This window comes from Silene latifolia, chromosome 2, assembly GCF_048544455.1.
Source record: "Silene latifolia isolate original U9 population chromosome 2, ASM4854445v1, whole genome shotgun sequence".
In the NCBI taxonomy this organism is placed as follows: Eukaryota; Viridiplantae; Streptophyta; class Magnoliopsida; order Caryophyllales; family Caryophyllaceae; genus Silene; species Silene latifolia.
Genome location: NC_133527.1, coordinates 71,144,982 through 71,158,289, shown reverse-complemented (window position 1 = coordinate 71,158,289; position 13,308 = coordinate 71,144,982). Strand labels below are relative to the sequence as shown.

Below are 13,308 nucleotides of genomic sequence, written 5' to 3'. Positions count from 1 at the left end.
CAAAAGCAGGTCAGACAAAAGTGGGTTCCAAAGGAGAGGGTGCAGCAACAACCTGTTGTTGTACCTGCGCCTGTTGTGAATCCACCACCTGCTAGTGCATTAAGGATCCAATCCAGGAATAACATTAGTCTTCCCAGAGGCTTTGTTACGCCAATACCTGTGTCCTTTACTCCTTTCTCCCCAGCAAGAGTCTTGACTAAATTTACTAGGCAAGAGGGAATGAGCATGGGAAGTGGTAGGAGAACTTTCTTAGAGGTGCTTGAGCATTCTGTACAATATCAAGTAATTGAAGAGGAACCAGGGGAGCAAGGCCTTGTCATTGAGAATGGGTAGCATAGGTTTCTGGAACGTGCGTGGTATGAATAGTGTAAATAAACATAAGGATATTAGATGGTTTTTGCATTCGAATAAGTTAGGAGTTTGTGGGCTGCTAGAAACTAGAGTTAAAACTGCTACTATTAATAAAGTTCATCAAGGGATTGGCTCTCATTGGGCTATGGTTCATAATAATGATAGCCATGATGGAGGTAGGATCTGGATTATTTGGGATGCAAGTAATTATGATGTGGAAGTCTTGAGAAGTGAGGCTCAGGTGGTGCATACTAGAGTTACCTTCCTGCCAACTGGGAAGGCTTGGTGGTTATCAATGGTGTATGGATTTAATAGTTTGGCTGAACGTGTTGGTTTATGGCAGTGTCTTAAGAGTATGAAGAATGCTGTTAGAGGTCCATGGGTTGTTATGGGTGACTTTAACAATGTGCTAGCTATGAATGAGAGAATTGGATCAGAGGTTACAGATGCTGAGGTGAGGGATTTCCAGGAATGTGTTGATTATTGTGGGTTATGTGATATTCCTGCTCAAGGTGCTTTTTCACGTGGACAAACAAGCATGAGATTGGGGATTTAAAATTCAGTAGAATTGACAGAACTCTTGTCAATGACAGCTGGTTACTTGAGTTTCCAGATACCATTACAATTTATCATCCTGAGGGTGTATTTGATCATTGCCCGTGCACTTTGCGGCTCACTTCTGAAGTCAGGAACCAGAATAGATCATTTAAGTACTTTAACATGTGGGGGAAGGATCCTACCTTCCATAATATTGTTCAAGCTAGATGGAGTGTTCAGTTGTATGGGTATAAGATGTTTCAGCTAGTAAAGAAACTTAAGCTACTGAAACATCCTTTGAAAGAGCTTAACAGAACTGGTTTTGCCAACATAGAGACCACTGCTCAGGTTGCTTTGAAACATCTCCATAGTGTTCAGGTGCAGTTGCAGGGTGACCCTACTAATGTTGGTCTGCAGCAGGCAGTTAAGAATGCTGATCTACTTTATAAGGATCGTGGGCAAGCTTTGAGAAGTTTTCTTGCACAAAAAGCAAAAGCACACTGGATGAGGGATGGTGATGATAATTCTCATTACTTCCATAGTGTCATTAAAGCTCGTAGGATGCAGAATAGGATCCTGGGTATTTATGACATGGATGGTCAGAAGCATACTACCTCGACTGATATTGAAGCAGCATTCATAAATTATTATAAGCATATCCTAGGGACTCAAACCAAGGTGGATAAGGTGCATCTTGGTATTGTTCAGAGAGGGAAGGTGCTAACTAATGAGCATAAAATGAGGTTTATTGTTGATGTGTCGATCATCGAGATCAAAGAGGCACATCGTTCTCTATACCGCCGATAAAGCTCCTGGACCGGATGGGTATACCTCACAGTTTTTTAAAGATTCCTTTGAGATTACTGGTGCTGATTTATGTGGTGCTGTGAAAGAATTCTTTACCGCTGGACGAATGCTCAAACAAGTCAACTCGACCACTCTCACTTTAATTCCTAAGAAGGACAGACCTGTGACAGTAGCTGATTTTAGGCCAATTGCTTGTTGCAATGTGGTCTATAAGATTATATCTAAAGTGATTTGTGCGGATTAGCTACGTGCTTCCCGATATTATTAGTGAGAATCAAAGTGCATTTTTAAAAGGGAGAGACATTGTTGATAACATCCTGATATGTCATGACTTAGTGAGGTTATACAAAAGGAAAGCTTGCTCTCCTAGGTGTTTAATGAAGGTGGACCTCAAGAAGGCATACGACTCAGTTGAATGGGACTTTATTAGGCAGATGTTGGTTGCCCTGGAGTTCCCTCAGAAAATGATTCAATGGGTTATGGAGTGCATAACTACTCCATGGTTTACTTTGGCTTTAAATGGTTCTACTTTTGGATACTTTCAGGGGAAAAGAGGGATCAGACAAGGAGATCCTATGTCTCCTCTTCTTTTTACCCTTAGCATGGAGTACCTTAGTAGAGTTTTAAATTTTGTGACAAGTAATTTGGAGTTCAATTACCATCCAATGTGTAGAGCACTCAGGCTAACTCATTTGTGTTTTGCGGACGACCTTCTTATGTTTTGCAGGGGAGATAAACAGTCTATTTGTGCCATTCTGAGAGCTTTTGCTACTTTCTCTAAAGCCTCTGGACTGGTTATGAATAGTGAGAAATCTGACATCTACTTTAATGGTATGTGCAATGAGGATAGGCATTATGTGATGAGGGTCTCAGGTTTCAGAGAAGGGAATTTCCCATTCAGGTATCTGGGTATTCCTATTTCTTATAAAAGAATGGCTATTGGGGATTGCTCTAGACTTGTGGAGAGGGTGGTAATGAGAATTCGAGGTTGGGGAGCTAGAAAGCTTAGTTATGCAGGTCGTCTTGTCCTTGTTCAGGCTGTTCTATCACAATTGCACAGTTTTTGGGCTCGAATTTTTCTCATTCCAGTTACTGTGATGGATAGAATAGAGTTGATTTGTAGGAATTATTTGTGGAGTGGTTCTGAGGAGTTTCTGAAAACTGCACCTGTTGCTTGGTCTAAGGTTTGTACAGGGAAAAAATCTGGTGGGCTTGGTATTGTTAACTGTAAACTGTGGAATGTGGCTATGCTTGGCAAGTACGTATGGTGGCTTGCCTTAAAGGAAGATCACTTATGGATAAGGTGGGTGAATCACATGTATATCAAAGACCAACAGTGGCTGGATTATGTTCCAACAGCTAGCTCTAGTTGGACTTGGAGGAAGCTTTGTCAGGTCAAGGAGCAACTTAAACCTGCTTACTGTAATGGTCTCTGGGGGACTAATGCAGGGAGATACACCATCTCCGAGGGTTACTGAGTTGGCTTCAAGGTGTTGTGTCAAGGTCCCTTGGCATCCTATCGTTTGGAATTGTTTCAATATACCTAAGCATTCGTTTATAGGTTGGCTAGCTATCCAAGGAAGATTACTTACTAAGGATAGACTAGTACGCTTTGGAGTTATTCAGGATGCTACTTGTGATATGTGCATGAATCATCATGTCAAGATCGTGCCCATTTCTTTGTACCAATCTTTGTTTCAAAGCAATCATTCTTTGGACTATTCTTAAGGCCTGGTTGGATGTGGATTTACCTGGCAATGGGATTCTTGAGTGGTGTAGTTCATGGAGATGCAGATCTCTTATGAAAAAGAGGATTGTTTGTGCTGCGGTGTTGGCCTTGGTGTATCAGTTGTGGCGGGTTCGTAATGTTTGCAGGGTTGAATGTTACCTCCCGTCTCCTGCAAGTGTAGTTAAAACTGTGCAACAATTTGTTCAAAGTAGAGCTCAGCAATGGAAGTGGACCTCTAAGTACCAATGTATGAGTTGGACCCCTTGGATGTAATTTGTTCTCTCTGTAGTAGTTCATAGTTGGGGTAATTTGGTTTGAGTATATTGGTGATTGTATGACATTATCTTAATTATTAATATAATTTTCACATTTCACCAAAAAAAAAAAAAAAAAAAAAAATACACTAAAAATGTAGTTAGTGCAATTCATTCTTTACTCATCCAAAATAAGAATTCTAGAGAGATAAAAAGCTCTCTTCTTCTTCCTCCCAAAACCGAAAATATTAAGTGTCTTATAATATTTTTGGGTCATTTTTCTACAAGATTAATATTGTACTAGTATCTATAATATTAATTTTAATTAAGAGAAAGCTTTGGGTATAAATCCTTGGGAGAGATCCTACACTTGGGTCTTTGTTCATCCAAAAGGAAAGCTCAAGAACAAGAGAGAAAGGTGATCTCTCTTGTGCCCATATTAACCAAATTTCCAATGTAAGAACAAGTTTCTTCTTTATTTTGTTTAAATGTTTGCATGTATAAGATCAATCATTAATTTTATGACAAATTAAATTATAACATATATGAATATGTTAGTATATAGATCTACTTTTCCTTCAGGGCCAAGGTCTCCCAGTTGGTAATTCCAGCTGCAGTCCTATCCAGATCAGTTAGCCACTCTTGGGCTCCATCAGTAAGAGAGAAAGGAAAAAGGACTTCCTTTATCTTGTCTTGTGTCACTCCCTTAGTAGCGGGAATGGTAGAATAGTAATATATAAAGACCTCTATATGCTTTGTTGGGTCTTCACCAGCTACTCCACGATACAGGTTTCTTTCCACTAGATTAATGTAAGATGGACGAATATCAAATGTATTCCCATCTTCCGTTGCAAGATTAAAACCTTTAGGAATGAAGTCACCTGTAGGCTCGGAATGACTGGCAATATTAGGCATCTTTGCAGATTTAATAACTGCTGCAGAAATAGAAGTGTCTTCCTCTAAAGACCGGTCTTTTGCAAAAATAAAGTTTTCAAGATCAGGTTCAAAAGTACTCAAGGCTTCCTCTTGACGATTCTTTCTCAACAAGTTCTGTCTACAGTGAAAGGTCCGCTCCGGTTCAGGATCAGCTGGTGCTTATTCTGACCTGTTAGACCTGGGCATACACAAAACTAAGAAAGAATAAATAATAAGAACTATCTTAAGGAATTAAAAAGAATCCCTTGAGACTGATACAGACGAAAATAGACAAGTAAATAGGCTAAGTGCCTCCCCGGCAACTGATAGCGTAGTTTAGTATAAAAAATAAATACCTAAAATAACTAACAGAAGCTAGTGGAAGTAGGGTCGATCTCCACAGGGAGGCGGTCACTATCCACTTGTTATTCTAGTATGTCTAATGTCACTAAACTGGGGGTTTTGTTGATTTGTTATCTAAACTAACTAACTAAAGCAGAGAAAAGAATAAAAGGGATTAACAATAAAGAGAGAGAACTAGGATTGTCGGGTCACCAATGAATGTCAGATAATTACAGCTAAGGTCACAGATCGGTCACTTGTATCGGTCTAAGGGGCAACGAATATCTCCTTACGGTCTCAATTCACCCTAAAACACTATTAGTTTAGCTTCCGCCCTCACTAAAGCATCCTAATGTTCACTGCTGGTCTTACTCATTCCAATCTCCCGATCTAGGTCAAGGTGTACCAAGATTAATTATCTAATTGCGTCGACTCAAGTAGACAAGAACAATTAATAGCAGTGATTAACAACAAAGACATGATTTTAGCAACAGATCTGCAAACCTAGTTAGCAACTAACAACAACTCATTGAATCCCCTAAATCCTAGCAGGAGAATTAGCTAAACATAATAATGGGTGAAGAAAAAGGGAAAGATAAAGCAATAGAAAGCATAGTAAAAAGATTAAAGGAAGAGAAAGAATACTAGGATAAAAGGGAAGAAGGAATTACAAAAGTTCAGATCCGAGAATGAGAGAAAAGCTGTGTTCAAAAGTATCCCGTTTTCAAAAAAGAGAAAAGAAGAGAGATTAAACCTAATGACGTCTTTCCTATTTATAGGAAAGACAATTATTAAACCTAAAACACGAACTTAATGCTAAAAAGCCCGCGTCCAACAACTAAATACTCGATCGAGGACTTTCATATCACTCGATCGAACAAATCCAAGCTAAAACCTCTCGATCGAGGACTTTAGGTACTCGGTCGAACACTTATCAAAAAGGAACCATTCGATCGAGTAGAAAAAGGACTCGATCGAACAAGATAGTACTCGATTGAGTACTTTCCAGCGCACAATTCCTGCTTCGCGCACTGAACTTCAAACGGCCGCCATTTCTTCGTTACTTGGGAAAACAGAGCGTTTCTGGTAGCTTGGAAAGCTAAGAGGACAAGATTTCATCTCCATTTAGAATCACTTGAAAATCAGTTGTATAACTCGAGATATGGCTCTTCAAAATAGGCACTAGTAATTTGAAGTTCTTCCTTTGCTCGCCTAGCTACCTTACTTCTTTGCGCATCACAAAATAGTAGTCTCCAAGCTCCGACTCAACTCATCTCCTAAATGCATGCATAGGGTCATGTTTTAGGCTTGATTATGCTCCTCTCCGGTTCATACCTGCAAATAATACAAGAGAAACCAAAGTAGACAATTCAGGGGACATTTGTAGCTAAACACTACTAAATATGCATAGAGATGCATGCAAATATGATACAAAAAGTCTATATAAAATGCACGCATCAGCAACGGCGCCAAAATTTGACACGACTGTCGCAACCCTATCAAAAATAAACCAACCGGCTCAACTAATATAGTAGAGGTAAGTCGGGTATCGTACTCCACATGGAGGCTATTATATCTACTTGTTATCTAGTCCGTCACGGTAACAGATTGTGGTTTTTGAATTTGTTTTCTAAACTACTAAATGAGATTAAGGCAAAGAGAAAAAGAGTAATAAAAATAGTAAAATGAAATAAGTTGTGATCAAATGAAGAGAAGAATGCTAGGATGTCGGTTCACCATGGTATTCCACAATTCTGCTAATGGTAAGGTTAGCCGGTCTGATGTGAGAAGGGTAAAGGAAAGGTCCTCTCGGTCCGCTATCTACCCTAGGATACTACTAACTTAGCTCTCTCCCTCATTAGTGTAGGCTACTATTCCTAACAGGTCTGTTCATTCCAATCTCTCGATCTAGGACTGAATTTAACCAGATTAACTAGTTTAGAAGCGTGCACTCAACTAAACGATTACAATTAAATTGCTACGAATCAGTTCTCACAATCAAAACCGTCTAATCTAGTTATAACATCATTGTTTCACTACCATGGCTCCCCTAATCCTAGCATAAAAGGATTTAGCTACGCATACTCATAATGAAACTAATAACAATAATGGATGAATTAATCGAAGACATAATATGGAGATTAAAAGGGTGAAATTGCATAAACCAATAACAACTTAATTAAAACAGAAATTAAGAGACAAGCAATTAAGAGTGCAAAAATGAATTAAATTAAATCAAGAGAGTAAAGAGAGATTACAAGGTTTAGGATCCAGAAAGAGAGAACAAAAGCAACGTCGAAAGTGAGAAATTGTCTACTGAGTAAATTAAGAGTAAAGTATGCTGAATGAATGATAATTAAACCTAATCTCGTCTTCTCTTTATATAAGGAAGATATTTTATTAACCTAAAACATAATTAAGATATCAAATCCTACGTCTAATAATGAAAGTTCTCGATTGAGTACAATAGAACTACTCGATCGAACACTTCTTCCATCCAAACCTCTCGATCGAGGACATCACCTCTCAATCGAGGAACCTCAAAACAACACCTCTCCATCGAGGACAACAGATACTCGATCGAAGACCTCTCTGCTTCCAATAGCACTCGATTGAACAGATTGGCTAACAAAAGCCTTCGATCGAGTCCTTTATTGCTGAACCAGCTCCGTGTGTTGTTGATTTAGCTTACGAGACCACTTCACGCTTCCCGAAGCATAGTAATTCCGCTCCAATTCTTCCATCTCCATAAATGCATGCTAAGGGACAGAAAAAGGCATGATTCTGCTACTTCGGGCCGGTTCTTGCAATTAAGACCAAACAAACCAAAGTAGACTATTCGGGGCATTTCGCAATATAAAACTACGAGAATCACATAGAAATACGTGCAATAAAGGCTCAAAAAGACTATATAAAATGCACGTATCACTGGCCATGGTGGCAGCTGGTTGTTGGCTCTAAACTGGTACCTTTGGCTTGGCAAAACTGGACTAATAGGAGCTGTGGCCTGTTCATTGTTGTTGTGGCTTGGCCATGGCTGAGAAATTCCAGGGCGTAGCCTTCTTGATAGAGGCCATGACTAGGCTAGCCTAGGCTCATCTCAGAAGTGGTATTGCCCTGACCATTGGCTCTTACTGCAACCTCCCCTGGTTGAAAAGGGCTTGACCTCAAGCCTGTGACCTCCTCTCCCTTATAATCCTCATAATATGGACTAAGATCCCCCACATTAAAAGTACCATGTACCTCATAGTCACTTGACATGTCAATTTTGTAAGCATTTTGCCCAATTCTCTCAAAGATTTCAAAAGGACTATCAGCTCTTAGCATCAATTTGTTCCTCTTTGCTGGACACCTTTTTCTTTCTCAGATAAACCCAAACCAAATCCCCAGGCTCAAATTCTTTCTTCTTCTTAGGGACCTTGGACTATTTCCTATAATTCTCATTTGCTCTTTCAATTTGCTTCTTCACTGATTCATGTAACCTTAGCAACTGTTCAACTCTTTTCTTAGCATCTAGGTTCAGTTCTTCCTTTGGTACAAAAGATAAATCCAAAGGCATAAGTGGATTAATCTGTAGATACCCAGTATTTGTTAAATCCCCAACAAACACCCGATGCTTATCGGACTACAACATGCTTAGGAATCGTGACGTTTGATCGACAATTTGTACAATTATGCGTCGGAAAATTCAAAACGATTTCGAAAAAAAAAACATTTTCAAAAGATTTAAAAAATACCTGAAGTGTTTTTTGCATGACGACGGGGTCGTAATGACACTAACTAGAGTCAAAATTGACACCGGACCAAAAACCGACTCGAAATTCAAATCCCGACTCCAATAACGAGTCAAACACAAAAAACAAACATCACAAACCTTCCATGCTAAGTATACATGGTATACTTGATGGTCAAGTACAACAATCATGACATCCAAAACCTAGGATAGAACAAACCATGACTCCAAATGCGTGATAATGACAAGACAGCTCGAAGACCCACGAACATGCTCGTGTCTCTTCGAGTAGCCTATACGGCCACGTCGTTCAAAATGCAAACAACCACATAATCCTCTATAAATACCCCTCAAATGCCACCATTTGAAGGTACGCGAGTGTCCGTCCCATATTTTCTCCCTTAAAATTCTAGACCTCGATTTCCCGAGTCAACAAACGACACTTATTTTCGACCTACCGATAGAAAATACGAGCCTTACACATTTTTTGGTACCGTCATCATACATTAAATCACTTGACTGAACATTTCGACCAACTATACCATCACTAAACAAAGAAACACTCCTTACTTTTTACAAAAACAGTTTTAAACCGAGTTTTCCGACCTAACAAGTTTTTAAACTTTCATCAATTTCTCGTCAACAACCTAGCATGTAAGTATGAGGGTGTAATTAATCCTCTTCTTTCATGTTCTTTTTTGTGTTTTTATGACCTTAACATGCTAAAACATGCATAACATGGTCCAAAGTACGGATTGAATGAGTCAAAATTGAGTTTTGACCTGAAGCAGAAGGCCCTAGTCACAACTAGGTGGCTCGCGCCTATAATGGCTACCCAGGTCAGAACTCAAATGTGTTTGAGTTCATTCTTTCCATTTTCATTTCATTTTACAATCGGTTTTTATCGTTCCAAATCATTTTTATGATTTTTAACCATAAATTATATTCACCCTTGGTTCCTTGTACCAAGATGGTTTAATTTGTGTTTCGGTGATAATATTTGGTTAATTACATTTTAAAGGGTGTTTTAAAGCCTTTTATTCATTTGTTTACATTTTCAAAACAACCATATTAGTCATACATGAGTAATCATCCTTGGTTCTACATACCATGTCGGTTTAATCCGAGTACGATGACGAACATTGACTAATTATAAAGCAATGAACTTAATATAATTAGTTCATATCAAACATCTTTTTACACTTTATTTACAAAACAATGAACTTAACATAATTAGTTCATAATAAACACATTTTAGCATCTTTTCTTGTAAAAAAATTCATGTCAATCTTGCAAACCCGAAACCCGACATCGAATATTGTCAACATAATGATAATTATTCGAGTCCCGTTCTTCATATTAGCACAAAAGCGGTCTCAATGACCTTTTTCAACAAAACGGGTTCCAACATCCTTTTACAAACGATTTCACAAACATTTTCAGCAACCAGGAGACACCCCTTTGGGTCGTCACCTGCCTCGCGCCTAAACATGCCCTCTGATTTCCAGTTTTCAAATCTGGGCAGGCTCCCTTGCATCGCCCTATGCCTCGCGCCTCAATAGGCTGACTGATGCAGGTCCTATTTCCTTTCCAGCACTCGTCTAGGATGATCCTAACTTCGGTTAATCCGAATACAGGACAAATCAGATTGACGAGTCCACATTTTACACTTTGAATTTACAAAACAATTTTTTAAGACAAATGGATCACGTTATGCACCATAAACCTAACTCGGTAAATGGATGTTTAATTTTCGTCTTGCATGCAAATCAACATTAAATCCAACTTGACATCAATTACTTGATATTTGGATAAACAACCGACATAGTAAATTTCACATGTTAGGTTTAAACTTGTGGATGCGCATTCATGCACTTACCCGTTTTATCAACTTTTGCATTCAACCAACCAAGATCGATCAGTAGAGGCCGCTACCGCGGGCGGGATTGGGTGTCCAATCAAAGGACTTCCCAATACGTACCTTCATCTCTTACTCAGAAACTTTGGATAGTGGACGACCTTATCCAGAGCGAACGATAGTCATTCTAGCGATAGGATGCTAAAGAGGGACGATTCCTTATCTTTAGTAACAATGTCAAGCACCGCTTTTACCTTGATTGACCTAGGTATAAAGTGGATTCGAATGGTTTCCAAGAATCCCATAATTGCTTGGTGGCAACTCCGAACATCTCTGCATCATTTCGAGACCCTTGCCGAGATGAAACCGACCGATCTAAAAAGATCCGGTCGAGAGCATCTAATATTCCCCCGAGCGTGGCTTTCCGACCACCGCATGTACGATTGGTTTAGCGTGCGGGTGGCCCATGTCCACAGAACCCCATAAATTACTTCAAAGGGACTGTGACCAGTGGTAGCAGAGGGTGCCCTATTGAATGGAAATTCCGCTGTAGCTAGCTTCAGATCCCAGTCTTTCAATGTTTTACTGACTAGACACCTTAGTATCCTCCCCAAAGTCTTGTCGGTGACCTCAGTTTGGCCATCTGTTTAAGGGTGGTGGGAACTACTGAACAAGAGCTTTGTCTTCAGGAGCTTCCATAGGGTTTTCTAGAAATAACTCATGAACTTTGTGTTCCTGTCTAAGACAATAGTCTTTAGTACCCCATGAAGTCTCACAATTTCTTTTAAATAAACTTCAGCAACACTGGCAGCATCCTCAGTTTTCTTGCAGGCCACAAAGTGAGCCATCTTATTGAACCAATCAACAACCACCATGATGGAATTCTTCCCTCTTTGTGTCCTGGGTAAGGCAACAATGAAATCGATGCTCACATCTTCCCATGGCTTGACTGGCACTGACAATGAAATATATGACATAGCCTAGAAAGAACTCTTAGCTTGTTGACACACTAAACATCTCCTGAGGATGATCTGAACATCTCCCATAATCTTAGGCCAATAGAACTGGTCTTGAAGTATGTCCAGTGTTTTTTGGACTCCAAAATGACCTCCTAAACCCCCTGAGTGAACCTCTTTTATCAGTAGATCCCTGTAAGAGCCCCTAGGCACACACAATTTGTTGCCTTGGAACAGGAACCCTTCCTGCAAGAGATACTTACTTCCCCGAATTTTATGCCCCCCAATTTGAGTTACCAATTCTTCAAAGAAAACAGGATCCTCCTTGTACATTTATTTCATAAATTCAAATCCAAGGACCTTGTTTCCCATGACTGATAGTAGGGAGTGCCTCCTTGACAATGCATCTTCCACCACATTTTTCTTTCCTTCCTTATACTTTCTAGAAAATATGAATGACTGCAAAAACTCCACCCACTTGGCATGCATGTGACTCAATTTGTGTTGGCCATTGATATATTTTAGGGCCTCATGGTCTGAATGCAACACAAATGATTTAGGCTTTAAATAATGACTCCAATGCATCAGGGCTCTGATGATAGCATAAAATTCTTCATCATAGGTAGAGTATTTTAATTTGGCTCCATTTAATTTCTCACTGAAATAGGCCACTCGTTTTTGAGCTTGAATCAAAACTGCCCCAATGCGTACTCCACTGGCATCACACTCTACCTTAAACAACTGATCAAAATCTGGTAATTTCAGGATAGGAGTTTTACACATCAGCTTCTTAATTCTTTCAAGGACCGCTGAGCATTGATGTCCACTGAAATTCTCCCTTCTTCATGAATTCAATGATTGGTGCAACAACTGAGCTGAAGTTTTTTATGAATCTCCTATAAAAGGAAGCCAATCTATGGAATCCCCTCACTTCAGTGATTATTTTAGGGACTGGCCATGACTAAATTGCTGAAATTTTCTGATCCACCTAGATACTCCTCCCAGATAGAATTTATCCTAGGAATGTCACCTCTTTAACCATGAAAGTGCACTTCTCTAGTTTGCCAAACAACTTCTGCTCTCTGAGTATTTTAAACACTACTTAAAGGTGTTTGAGATGCTCTTCTTTGCTGCTGCTCTAAACCAGTATGTTATCAAAGTAAACCACAGCAAACTGGCTTGGCCTCAACACTTCAGTCATCAATCTCATTAAAGTGCTAGGTGCATTTGAAAGACCAAATGGCATACAAGCCACTCATACAAACCATGCTTTGTTTTAAAAGCAGTTTTCCACTAATCTCCTTCCCTAATTCTCACCTGATGGCACCCTTGCCTGAGATCAATGGTTCGTCGGTTTTGTTACTCATCATCAAAAGTTACCTTGACCAAAATAATATTTATAACTTCACAAACTACTCTACTCTTAGTAACGAGGTAAGTAAAGGTCGGATCCCAAGGGACGGGTATTGATGTAGGATTTTCAATTGCAAATGGTTGTGTCTAGGGGTGTCACAATTTGGGTTGAGGTAGGAGATCAACTAAACTAATCAACAATGTAAATAAAGTAATGAAAATAAGCAAGATGATTAAAATTAGATGTAAACAATTGATTAAAAGCACTAGGGTGTCATGGGTTCATATGGGATTCATGAGATTTGATCATACAAACATATTCTCTACTAGAGGCAAGCACTTATTGTTATGATGGGATCGAGTTAGTGTATATCTTACAATCCCTAAAAAGGTTTGGGTCCCGGAGCCGAATCGATTAGATTGTACAACACCTACAAGTCGACTTAATCCATCCTATCCAACTATATGCATGG

General features: G+C 39.3%; 1 protein-coding gene across 1 annotated transcript; it reads left to right on the top strand.

Annotated features, from left to right (window-relative positions):
* Window positions 1–496: 496 nt before the first annotated feature.
* Window positions 497–1,939, top strand: LOC141640950 (uncharacterized). Its single transcript, XM_074449629.1, has 3 exons — window positions 497–863; window positions 965–1,605; window positions 1,727–1,939. The coding sequence occupies exons 1-3, from the start codon at window positions 497–499 to the stop codon at window positions 1,937–1,939; spliced, it is 1,221 nt and encodes a 406-aa protein (XP_074305730.1).
* The last annotated feature ends 11,369 nt before the right edge of the window (window positions 1,940–13,308 follow it).